The sequence below is a fragment of the Lutra lutra genome, chromosome 8 (assembly GCF_902655055.1).
Source record: "Lutra lutra chromosome 8, mLutLut1.2, whole genome shotgun sequence".
In the NCBI taxonomy this organism is placed as follows: domain Eukaryota; kingdom Metazoa; phylum Chordata; class Mammalia; order Carnivora; family Mustelidae; genus Lutra; species Lutra lutra.
In genome coordinates this window covers 19,723,944-19,737,955 of record NC_062285.1, presented here as the reverse complement: position 1 = coordinate 19,737,955, position 14,012 = coordinate 19,723,944, and the positions used below count along the sequence as shown (strand labels likewise).

Here is a 14,012-nt window from a genome sequence, read left to right as displayed (position 1 = left end):
CATTTCATCTAAATGTCTTGCAAAATATTTTTTTAGTCTTATAAAATATCTTTGTGTTAACTGTTCTACTTAAATTCTAAATTATATTTCTTTCATGTTCTGCAGATTTCAATTTATCATTTAGATATCTATCTTAAAATAAGCTTATTGTTTCTGCATTAAAACAACAAGCAATATTCAGCTGGTGAAAAAGGAAAAAGATATAATGATTGGAGAGAAAAAAACATTGTCATTATTTTCTAATCACATGATTGTCAGTAAATGAAAGCTCCCAAAAATGTACAGATGAATTATTAGAATTAGTTCTCGAGTTGAGTAAGATTGCTGCATGTAAAATCAATACACGAAAGCAAAAGGGTTTCTGAACGCCACCACAAATTGTTAAAAAATTTGACTGAAAATAAAGTTTTGAATAATGATATCTTCAGAAAAGACTAAGTAAATAGGAATAAATCTAAAAATGACATGCAGGACTTTTTTCTTAATAAAAAGTAGTGTAAGATATCTAGAATGACTAAATAAATATATATTCCATATTTAATGGTTGGGAGATTCAAAGTCAAAAGGAGCAAATTCCTCCTAAGCTTACTTAAAATTTCAATGCAATTTCAGTCAAAATCCAACACGGTTATTTTGCTTGTCCACATGTGTGGTATGTGTTGAAAATGAATCCAGAAATATGTATATGGAAGAGTAAAAGACTAAGGATAGCGACATATTCTTTTTTTTTTTTTATAGTCACCTATTCTTTTTGAAGTTTTTTTTTTTTTTTAAGATTTTATTTATTTATTTGACAGAGATCACAAGGAGGCAGAGAGGCAGGCAGAGAAAGGAGGGAAGCAGGCTGCCCGCTGAGCAGAGAGCCCGATGTGGGGCTTGATCCCAGGACCCTGAGATCATGACCTGAGCTGAAGGCAGAGGCTTAACCCACTGAGCCACCCAGGCGCCCCGATAGTCACATATTCTTAAAGGAAAATACAGATAGTTGATTCACGATGCTCTCAGATGAACAGATAACAATAAAACATTATGATAACTATACAGAAATAAATAGACCAGTGGGTTGGAATAGAGACCCCAGGGATACATCAATATCAACTTAATTGGGACCCCAGGGATACCTGCAATATCAACTTAATCGTAAATCTAGTTTTCATATAGATTTATGCAAACTAGATTTACGATTAAGTTGATATTGCCCGTCAGTTAGGATAGGATGAAATTTCTAAAAAATGATAATGGGCTATCCCTGAAGAGAAAAAAAAAACAAAAAACACCAATTGGGTCATGTTTTGTACCCTTCAAAAATAATATTAGGTGGAAGAAATAATGAAATAGATTTATAAAATATTTAGAGAACAATAAAGAAATATATATAGGTATGTATCTCATTAGAATAAGGAGGAATTTTTTATAACTTAGGTTAAGAAAACATTTTAAGAATGTATGAAAAACAGAAAACTTATGTAATATCAGAATGTTTTTTTGAAAAGCTATAAAGCAGGTTCTAGAAATCAGTAAGAAAAAGGCAAAGAATTTTTCAGATATTTCACAGAAAGGAAAGTTCAATGGCAAATGAGTTTCTGAAAAATATATATATAATCTCATTATTACTCACTCTTAGGTGAGTCGTATAGGACTTAGGTCTGAGTAGTGTAATTAGTCAATGTAATCAAATAATCTTGATTAAGTCATCTAAATAAGTGCCACAATAAAATATAATTTCACAACTAGCAGATTAGCAAAAGTTGAAAGTTTGAAATACCAAATTCTGATGGGGATATGAAGCCATATATGTGTGTATGTGTGTGTGTGTGTGTGTGTGTGTGTGTGTGTGTGTATACACACACACACACACACACACACAGTAGATGTGTCAATTGGTGTAACTTCCAAAAACAGCTCAGCATTATCTTGTGAACTTCCACCTGTGCATGCCCTATGATCTAGCCATACAGCTTCTTAGGTTTATACAATAGAAAATCTTCTGTATGTGCACAATGACACATGTAGAATTTTTTCATGGTAACATGATTTGTAATGGTAAAAAATTGGGGCAATACAAATATCCTCAAAAGTTGATTGGATGAATTAATTGTGCTGTTTTTGTATGATGGAATATGATACAAGAGTGAAAAATGAATGAAACACAGCTACATGTGCAACAGGAATGATTCCCTCATGAATGTAGATTAAACAAAAAAAATATTTTCAGAAAAATACTTGTCAGTTATTGTAAAATCTAAATACACAAAACTAATCATCTTTAGGGTTGTAAACATACAGTGTAAAAACAATAAAGAAAAAGAAGGAAATGATAAAAAAACGTGTGAAAGTGGTTAGTGGTACATTTTAAAGGTCATATTTGTGCTTTATTCTTTATCTTTTAGTCTAGATGGTAAATAAACTGATACATGTGTGCTTATCACTTATTCATATATATATAAACATATATTCTATACAGATGTTATGAATTTTATCTTTTAACATTTATCTTTAAAAGCATTAATATAGTAGTTATATATATAAAGAAGTAGAAATTAGTTGAACATCACAAAATATCCATATTTGAATGTGTATGAGTATTTACATACGTATTTAAGAATTTTTAAATCTAAATAGCCCTTGCAAAGACTCCCAAGGTCAAGGAAAATGCTTTGTTCATATTTTGATCAAAGTAAATTTATTCAAATTTTTTCACAGTAGGACTATAGGAAATAGAATCTCTTACACTTGAATTAGGATTTAATCTGTGAGATAAATGATAGTACTAACCACATTCTATTCTTTTTGGCTTCAGTGACCATATACCAAATCAATGCAAGTAATTCTGTATAATAACTGTGCTGGAAGAATATATCTTCTAATGAACTCTCCCCTGGGACAACACTAGGAAGAGATGACCCTGAATAAACTTAGTTTTTTTGTTTATTTGCTTATTCATTTAGTTCAAGAGTGAGAGTTGCAAAAGAAACCTAAGGCATGGAGTAGAAAGAAGGTCTGAAGGGTGCCTTCAGTCTCTTACTGCTCTCAGTAACTGCATTGTTTCCTATAACAGACCTCATAAATTTTATGGAAGAACACATTATACTTTTGAAAAAAATGCATATTTGAAAATCTCAGTCTAGGTGGTATTAACCAAGATATTGATGAATTGGGTTCATCTGGGTCAGAAAAGTGAGTAAAAACATGTCCTAAATGCTTTGAGAGAAGTAAGCTAACTGGATTAACTGGAATTAAGGATTTTATACTTCAGATTTTAAGATATTCAATATGCATTTCACGTGTTGATTTATAATCTATATACTCTAAGACTCTCTCTCTCTCTCTCAAGAGAGAATAAGAATAATGTAGGGATGCAAAAACTCTGCTACTCCACAACAGAAGTTTCATTTTGCTATGGAAGAATACTTGCTTGTTTTCTTTGGCTGTGTTGAAAGCCAATTCCTGTCAATATCTCAGGTTGGTTCTTAGCAACCAACAAGTATATGAATAATATAACATAATGTAATATAACATAACATGACATAACATAATATAATATAAAATTATGAAATATATAAAACAAAAATATATAATAAAATGTGTGTGTATATACACATATATATACATACACATATATATATGTATATATACACACACAAAATCAAATACATAAATTCCTTTCTTTTCTCAAATAGAGTGAGTTTATCTTTGGGCATCTAGTGTTTTGAATGTTCAAATTGTAGGGTATATTGAAACTATAAAGTCCAAAGTGTAATATGAATATGCAGTTGAGTCAACACTCTCTTGCAAGGTTATTTTGTCCCTCTCACTGAGAGTTTATCTTCTTAAGGGACCAGACTACTAAAACTTCTGGGTAAATACAGTTGCCATCACAATTCAGAGGCCATAAAAGGGTACATGTCTCAAGGAGACTGGAAGTAGCACAGTTGGAAACTGAACACGGTTGCGGAGAACAAGAGTGGATGAGGAGAGGAATCTAGCTGCAGAACGAGTCTCCACAGAACTCTGACTCTGAAACAATGTCACTGAGCAATACAGATGTTCCAAATATATGTGTTGAGTGGTAGAATTGCAGCTACATGTCTGTAGTCTTTTTTCACTGCACACAACAGTGTTGTTGAGATGGGATTAATTTTAACCTAATTTCACAGAAGAAATTGCAACTCAGTGAGAGTAAGTGATGACATAAAATCATACAGCTTGGAGGGACGCCTGGGTGGCTCAGTTGGTTAAGCAGCTGCCTTTAGCTCGGGTCATGATCCCAGCGTCCTGGGATCGAGTCCCACGTCAGGCTCCTTGCTTGGCAGGGAGCCAGCTTCTCACTCTGCCTCTGCCTGCCATTCTGTCTGCCTGTGCTTGCTCTCTCTCCCTCTCTCTCTGACAAATAAATAAAAAATCTTTAAAAAAAAAAATCATACAGCTTGGAAAAGATGAACTCAAACCTGGGTTGGTCCAGTCTACTTTGACTCCTCATGGAGAGAAATGCACACACACACACACACAAATACATTGCATGTGTATTATATATATATATATATATATATATATATATATATACACACACACACACACACACACACACATAAACTATTTAATATCATCTACTAAACAGTATATATATGGCAGTAGATTGGGTCTAGAATTTAAATGCTAAAGGCACTAAAACCAAAACCATCTGAGGCGATACGTGGCAACAATACTTTAGTTAGGCTAGAAAAGAGGAAGAAGCAAGTGCTTGATTTGGACCTGGTAGTGCAATGCAGATGGTGATCTTTGAGAAAACAAAGCTCTTCTACTCCCTTCCAGAGCTTCTTTCCTGTCTAGATGAATGGTATTTCTCTTGCACTGAAAACAGAAGGACAAGGAAGAGATTGTCAGTATACTCAAGACCTTTTATGACATGACTGGGAACTTAGGGATGAGGTCTCTGTATCTCCTAGGAATGTCTAAGCAAGGAACGGAAACAAACTCATCTTTAGAAATACAGAGGCATAGTTATAATTTCAAATATGTGGAATAAAATTTGTTTTGTAAACTGTAGGCTGAACAGGTCAGTTCCAGGTAAGAATTCAAAGGAGGTGTTCTCTTGTTATATAAAATTTTTACTTTAAATTTCCCTGGTATTTATGCAACACTACAGATTAGTGAATGAGTAGAGTAAGGTCTGATGGTGTTGGAAAAAAAGTTTCCTACCTGAATATTGCCTCTCTTTGTCTTTGGCCATCTTGCTTCCAGGGCTATTTCTGGTCATTAAAAAAATGGATTTCCTTAGGAAAGGACTGGGCAATTTTTATTATTTTTCATGGTAATGGAACCCCCTGGGGATGAAGTTAAAGCTACAGCAGGGCATGGGCGCCCCTCTCTAGAGCAAGATGGAACATGGTTGGAAGGCCAGCTGGTAACTTAAAGCATCCTATGTAGTTTTCCAAAGTTGGATTTCATTAAATGGGCAGAACTGCCAAAGATAGTTAATATTCATAGGTCAGAAAACCAAGTACTTGTCTTCTAGAAAGACTGCCCGCAGGGAGTAGGGTCTAAGAGACTAGGTGGGACTCAAGAGAGAGGCTTTGCAAACATGGAGCAACATACCATCAAATTAAGCAGACCCTCAGGTGCTGGGGAGTAACTCCCAGCTATAACTTGGTGCCACATATGAGTCCAACATTTGACAACAGGATCCCTGAATCCCCAGTGTGGAAGCATAAATAATTTAGAGAAACCCTCCAATTCCTACCTACCCCCCCCCCACACACATAGGAGTAAGGCTTTGGAAATAATACCTGAATCAATCTGAACAGAGGGAATGAGCTTGATTCTCAGCTGAACAAGAACAATCATTGCTTTCTTGAAAAGTCGTGATGTCCACACACTACACAACCTCAGGGGTTATCATACACTGTCTCCAGTGTGCATGAACCCATCTCTGGAAATCCTGCCTAATCAGAGGCATCTGGAGGAGGGGGACAAAGGGTGCTATTTACAATGACCGCTAGGAATTAACCTGCATTGAGAACAAGTCACATTGATATTTGAGAAACAAGATGGAGAAGTCAAGAACCACAGGCTACAATTTTGTTAGCAGTTCAAAAGTCTCTCTTCCTCCTCATCTACACAATTGTGGCTTGTGCTCATTCCTTGGAGTTGGAGAGAAGCACTTTATATGGTCAACATAAATCTCTACATTGGCAGTTTCTGAATATAATCCGCAGCCAATAACCAGGTTGTCAATTGTTGCTTCTTTTTTCTTCCAAGAGATGGATTTTGTGAATTGCAATTCCCATCATGCCTTAAGTCAGTGAAATAAAGGAGTCTAGGAGATGCGATTTATTTTAACATAATATTTTAAATTTTTTATTAGAGAAAATATATTTGATATATTTTACCTTAACAGCTGGTTGGAATTATAAAGTGAGAATATTCAGTGAGTGACAATATTATAAGTCACTTCCCAGGAGCCAGTAGTTAGTAAGTTCACGTGAACCTCGAAGTGCTATTCTATCTTTTTTCCTTCTTTCTTTAACCATCTAGGTCACGTGTACAAACCAGTCTCCTCACAGTGAACTGTGAGGTCTGCTAGCAGCCATTTTTGTCCAGAAAGAGCCTGTGATGTGAAACCTGTCATTGTATGGTTGCAGCTGGCAGACAGTTAACGTTACCCGATAACTTAAAACAACTTAATTTTCAAATTAGCAATTCCTGCTGCATATGGTTTTGTTTAAAAGGCTGACTTCACTACAAACAAATATTTGTCTGAAAGGGGGTAGTTTATAGAACGTGTTATGATTCATAAAATGGTATTTGTGCAGAATGTAAATTGAATTACGCTCAGACTTGACTTGTTTGCTTCCAGCAAGTTGTCTGCCACAAATACTGAGCAATTTGACAAAACAATAACCACAAACACGACCCAGTGAAATAGGGTGGTGAAAGGGAACAGATCATATATAAAGTTAGTGAGGGGTCAGTAGGAGGAATCTGTTCTCTAAATCCTCATGGAACAAGGACCATAAATTTCAGATCTATTTGATTAGGGTATAGGGACATCCCACAGGTGACCATGGTGACATACACCAGTCATTTGTACTCTAAAGGCAGCATTTAACTATGAATGTTCAATGCCCTACAGGCATATACATTAGCTCCAACCTTTCCTCTGGGGTCAAAAATATCAACTGGAAGATGATGAAATAAAATATTTTATGTAGCCCTTTGCACATTAAAGTTTCATGGAATGTTCACAGGCAAATATAGCCTTTATTACTATGACACATCCAGTTAAATGAAACAACGTTTTGCAGCCAATAGGATGTTAATATTTTTACAAGGTGCATACTACATCATAATGTAAGGGAAGGGAAGTTATCTCAAATGTAGAACTTTAGACACTAAAGCTTTTAATTATCTGTTGCCCTGTAGTTAGAGTCAGTGGTGTACCTTAATCCAAACTAGAATAATTCAAAGAAACCTGTATCATACCATTTGGGTATGAAGCATAGTTTTGAAGTCATAAAAACATCCTAGTTTAAGTCCAATCAACTCGTATATGTTAGACACAAAAAGACTTCAAGAGGTAAGAATTAGAGGGAATGATTGTTTCTTATTTAACTTAACTGATTGCTTATTTTCTGCAAATGTTTACCTTAAACACTGTTTTTAAGTGCTGCTCATGTATCAACACATTCAACCATCACAACAACCTCATGATTACTCCCCCATTTAATGGATTAGGGGACTGAGGCACAAAGATGTCAAGTAACTTAGTCACACCACTAAGATGTCATTTGCTTATATCATTAAATAAATTCTGTACTCATATGTCATTCATCTACCGATTTAAGTCTCATTTGTGGATTGCAATGGAGGTATCTCTAGATACCTCTGTCTCTAGAATTGGCCAATTAAATGAACAGAGGCCGAAATAGGATTTGAAGTGACTACAACCGTGCTCTAAAGTATAGGTGTTGGAATTTTCACAAAGAAAACAGGTTTTTTCTTCCCCAAGACTCCTTTTCAATAAGAACCATGTAGTGATCAAAGGAGATAGTTTATGATTAGCCCTTCGCATGGCTACAATCAAGTTTGAAAAAAATAATAAAAATATTTTCTCTTGAACTACTCCAAAATGTGAACGACCAGAAAAATGACATACGTATTTTTCTTCACAACTGAGCATGCCCCCAAAAAGCCAAAGAAAAGAGATAAATGTCTAAATGGAACATTGGCAGCTCTAAGTGCTTTTGAGGCTTCGGAAAAGTTTTGTTCCACAAAAGCGCTCTTACATTTGTGTAGCAGGTTCTTATTCAATACCTAATCACACTTGCCTGCTGTCAGCAGGCCTGTTTCTCTCTCACTCAGTTATTAGCTGCTGCTGATGTGACATTTTCAAAATTTAGAAATGTAATGGGAAGTAAGTGGAACCCATCCCCATGAAGCGTTTCACTCCTTGGTCCCCCAAAACTGGCAATTGGCTTGCAATAGAAAACAAGTGGGTGTTCTCAGAATTCACAAAATTCAACTCATGCTGTGGAATAAGTGGGGTTTTTTTCGCATCCTTGGGTGATTTTTCACATTGTTCTTGGTGGTGGCCATGGCAATAGTGGTAATGGATGGAGAGTAGGGGCAGACATGTTTGCAATCATGATAGCCGGTCCTGGTTATTAGCAGTTGTAGCAACTGCGCTACTCACAGTAACAGTGGCACTCATTTATTTTAATGTTACAATAAGAGACGAATCCAGAATTATAATTATAGTTTTTATATATTTATAGTTTCTTCCATGTTTTTATTTATTTCTGTGGGAACGATGTGAGATTTGATCTTTGAAATGTGGGAAATCATAGTTCTGGAAAACTTTTTCCTGATGAAGCAGCTGTTAAGGATTTGCATGATTTGAAACCTGGGCTATGGAGAATGGAGAATAATTTTTCTTTTTTTTTTTTTTTTTTTCCAAATCTATGTAGAAACAGCCAGGAGTAAAAATATATATTTTTGAAGTATTAACGGTCAGAATTGGGTATCTGAAATCATTAATGGTCCTGCCTTTTGCAAATGTTTTCCTGGGAATTGCTGCTGCTTTTCTTAGACTTGCTTTGGAAAGTTAATTTTATGTGGACTCACAATTATACTTCCTTGAATCACTGCCCCCTTTCTTCTTTAAATTAAGTGAAGTTTCTTCCATTAGTACATGGAGAATACAGAATAGAGAAATAACTCTCCAGAGCCACTATCCCTTACAGAATATTCTGAGAGTATAATTTAATATTTTCTTTACAGAATTTTTGTATCCACCTTAATGATGAAATTATAATGGCATGCTGGTGAGGATAGGAGAAAAAAATAGTTCGAATGCCCTGAAAAATAGTTATTCTTCATCCTGATAATTTTAGGGATGTGATATTGGCTTTGAACATTGATGGTGACTCTGAAAATTTACAGGGAAATAAAATAAAAGCAATGACTGTATCACCCTATCTTGATATCTTTCAGTACACTTGAGCTATGTGAAATTGCAAATGTACAAAATTCTGCTCAAGACATGGGGAATTTATTTTGAAAGACATCACTTGGCATTTGGGAAACAAGAAATAATCAATGATTAAAATACATGGTAGAGATTTCACTAGTTAAAAATACATTTTTAAATGTGAATAGTTAAAATTCAATTACACCTTGATGAAAAATGAAAAGGAAGTCAAAGGAGAGAAGACACTGCTAGAAAGACAGAAATTAATTTCAAAGTAAATAACTGCAGCTTTAAATTTTGAGTAACTTACCCAGAAATTATAACTGAAAATTTGAAAGGATAAAGACCACAGTGCACCAATGAAAGCTTTATTCAGACCATGAAGTAAGGTAACAGAAGCTTTAACACAATTTTGTGGGTTTTTTAAGTCCTGCTCGTTTAATTCATTAATTCTTATGAAAAACAGAAAAATGATTTACAGTAGTCCCAGTTGTCTAGTTAACCTGTGATTGCCTAAACAATACATTGCAATTGCATTATCACAAATAATTTGCTTTGGGTTTTATTTTATTATATGTGTGTGTGCCTACTTAATAAATGTTCTTAATTGTGCATTTCTTAGATTAATATTAAAATTAGTTATCATTCCCTGAGCTGACTCTCCTTTTAGGAAGCTAAAGACCTTGGAGGCAGGAAGTCAGTATAGGATTAACAATTTGTCATGGATAATCCACAAAATAAATAAAGCCAGTGTGGATAATTGGAAGTTGGCAGAGTTGTAACATAGGAGCTATTGAAAGTTAATTCAATACGAAGTTATTCATAGTTACTTCTCTCTCATCAACCAGCCACTAGAATAAGCTGCAACTGATAATTCTGTATATAAAGTGGCATTTGTGCATTATCAGTGTTTTATGATTTTATCTGCAACATGTCATATTTTTCTTCTTGACACAGTTCTAGTTTTATTAAAAATCAGAAATGTGCAAGTTTTTCCATGGATGTTAAACATTCTTTCAACTTTGAAAGTAAGGTCCAGAACATTTTTTGCATCTTAATGTTAAAGATATCCATGTATGGATATCCCAAACTGAAATTACAGTTTGAAAAATGCAATTAAACTTCATGAAAATGCAGTTAAACCTCATGAAAACTCACTCACTTGTAAAAAGGACTTGCATGTTCAGCTAGTGTTAAAATAACAAGAGATTAATAATGGCAGATTGAATATTTGAATTACTTACCTACTGGATTAGCCTTTTTAGCCTAATGATATCTTCCAGAAAATAGTCACGTTTCCCACAATTAAAATTTTGCATATTCTAGATTTCTGATTTACCAGTCTACAAGGTACTATAAAATTATGAGACTTTGTTACTTAACACAGGCCTAATTGTTGATCAGACATGAAGACATAATTATATGCCTTTTTTTTTTTTTAGCTACTGTGATATTTTATTTTCAAAATATGACTGCAATTAAGTTTGGAGGTAAAACTTCATCTGGGCTTTTCCTTAACATATTTCATGTTTTTGCAATGACAGGTTTCATATACACTGGAGAAGTTGTACATCGAATGCTAACGGCCACACAGTACATAGCACCTTTAATGGCAAATTTCGATCCCAGTGTATCCAGAAATTCAACAGTCAGATATTTTGATAACGGTATGTATTGGTTAGCCTATTCTTTACTGAATATGTACTTTCAAATATTGATAATCAGATTCATATTAATGTTTTGTTAACCTGGAGGTTTTTTGGTAAATTGGATTAGAAAGTGCTTGATGCAAATGCCTTGCGATGACAAATACTGTACTGTACCTGTTGATATGTGGATTGAAGTGTATAGTCAAGAGTCACTCGTTCATTCATTCACTCATTTATTCATTCAACAAATATTTTATTCATTCAACAAATATTTGTTAACATCTGTTAGGCATTATAATAAATGAGTTGCTGTAAATGGCATCTCAAACAAAGCAGATACATTTATTTGATGCTATTTGCTGTGAGTCCTTACTGCAAATTAAAAAAAAAGTTAAATAAGGATAATTTATTATCTTCACATAGAGGCAAATGACATAATATATTGATGTTAAATTCCCAAAACTTACAAAACATATATACCATAACATGAACACACCTTTTAAAAAATAAGGTAGTGAAAGTTAAAATGCACTTATGAAAATTAAGTTCTCCTGACTTTAAAATAGGAAATAGAGACTACCAAGATTTAGCAAGGACCCTGACAATCTATCCCTACTATTTCTTCTGGGGACATATAAAATAGAGAAAACCTGGACTAGATCATTAAATGCTATTCAAATCTAAAAAATGTAAGGTTCTAAAGACATATATAGATTTTCATATCTGGATCTTATGGAAGGCTGTAACTTTGGCAGAGAAAATAGGAAAAGAAAAGTTTGTTTTGGAAAAGTAAAGATAGAAATTTCTGTACTCTATAATATAAAAACAGTATTTATTTGTCCAAATGACAATTTCATCTTTTAAAATAATGGAACTATTTGGTGTGAACCGTTATTTCTACTCTTATCTTAAAGACCAAGGAGGAAATTTACTAATGGGTAGTATAGACATAATAGTGACAGCAGCTTTGAGGAAATGTGATTATTTTACTAAAAGTTATCGTCTGACCAGTGTGATGAAGCCATTTTACAGGTCAAAATAGCAAATGAAAAAGGAAGCTAAACATAGGTAGTTCTACACCTTGAGAAACACATTTCAAACAACTTGAATAACACTAAAGTATGTTCCAGTACGAAGTAACTCCCACGTTAGCCATAATAATTACCTTCTCCTATTATTTTAAGCACTGTTACACTCTGTCCTACCTCTTAGAAAAAGGTTAAGGTGCTAATGCCAAAGATGTACGAATAGATTGTAAGTATACTTGAGTCAGAACTACAGCCAGAAGCTTATCTGAAACTTATTCCATGAACTTCCTTACACAATCACCCTAGTAAATAGAAAATGATTTGAAGAAAGTTGATTCTTTTCTAAGCTATGCCACTTATTGGCGATATTGGAGGCATTCACTAATGGGCACAGGATTCTAATGACAGTTTTCATAATATTAGCATCAAAATCATAAAGCATAGTAAGTCAGTCTCTCATCTCTTCCTCCATATACTTTCTCATATACCACATTCCTAGGTAGCTCTTAATATTTGAATTTTACTTTTGTTTGAGTAATTTCTTAAAAATTAATAGATGGCACTCCAACTGGGCACTAAATTCTTTGAAAACAAGGACAGTGACTATAAGAAATCATTTTTTCTTCACTGCCTAACACAAGAACTCAAAACATAGTAGGTCTTCCATAATTATTCAGTGAATGAATAAATTAAAAAAATAAATATATAGGATAGTTTTTTAATTCTAAGAATTCTAAAAATACTTAAGAGTTACTATATTTTACTTTATTGAACTATCTTCTGTGTAATGACCAAAGGGAATACTGAGGTCCCACAATATGACAGTGATAACTGTCATTTTTGTTCATGTTTTATTAAATGAATGAAACACTTTTGAATACTGTAAGGCTGCTCACAAAGTTCTTTTATACAGTAGCAACTTACTGAAATATTTCCAACTTCGATTAATTAGGATCACTGAAAAAACGCTTAAGGGTGGGAAATTCAATAGTTTAGGAGAACAAAATTTCTCTAAAAGAGATAGCAGCAGTTCAGAAAATTTCTTCTAATATATTTCTGTAGACATTAAAGCACTAGATTTTAAAAATGAGATGATGCTTCCATATTATGCGCAGCATAGATGATAGCTGAAATCTAAGTGAGCCACAGAATAGTAATGCACAAAAACTACATAAGTTAAAAAACACTTTGTAGAAAAATAATTTGATGGTTTAGAAATAGCAAATTAAAAAGTATAATTTTTACTAATTATCAGAAGTATGCCTGGGCACAGAATCAGTAAATTTGGAGTTGACGGTGACATGAAGTGGCCTGAGTTCATTCTATTTGCCTGTTTTTATTTTGGAAATGAGAAGCTGGCATCCATTACTGATGAGATAATTTGATTAGGGTTCAATAAACACTGCAGGGATGCTCAATTCCAATAGCTCCGTTCCAGTAAGCACATAGGATGGTGTAGCAACTCATGGGCTCAGAGAGATGAGCTTAAATAACAGCTTCATCTTTGAGATAAGGAACAGTGTCACTGGATTTTGTGCTGATAGTGAAAGAAAAGGTTTAGGATTCTGGGTCCCTAAACCAGGAGATGGACTATGCTAAAGCCCCTCTTTAGAAATGTAAATTCCATTCCTTGATTCCTGGTTTTCTTTTTTTTTTTTTTTTTAATTTTTATTTATTTATTTATTTAATTTTTTTATTTATTTGACAGACAGAGATCACAAGTAGGCAGAGAGGCAGACAGAGAGAGGGGGGGAAGCAGGCTCCCCGCTGAGCAGAGAGCCCGATGCGGGGCTCAATCCCAGAACGCTGGGATCATGACCTGAGCCGAAGGCAGAGGCTTTAACCCACTGAGCCACCGAGGTGCCC

General features: G+C 34.2%; 1 protein-coding gene across 2 annotated transcripts in view; it reads left to right on the top strand.

Moving 5' to 3' along the window:
• PLXDC2 (plexin domain containing 2) overlaps nucleotides 1-14,012 on the top strand; it is a 489,244-nt gene that overhangs the window by 311,698 nt on the left and 163,534 nt on the right. For both annotated transcript variants that reach the window (XM_047740347.1, XM_047740346.1), the window contains one exon: nucleotides 11,014-11,136. In XM_047740347.1, coding sequence (XP_047596303.1) covers nucleotides 11,014-11,136 — 123 coding nt within the window. The remainder of the gene's footprint in view (nucleotides 1-11,013; nucleotides 11,137-14,012) is intronic.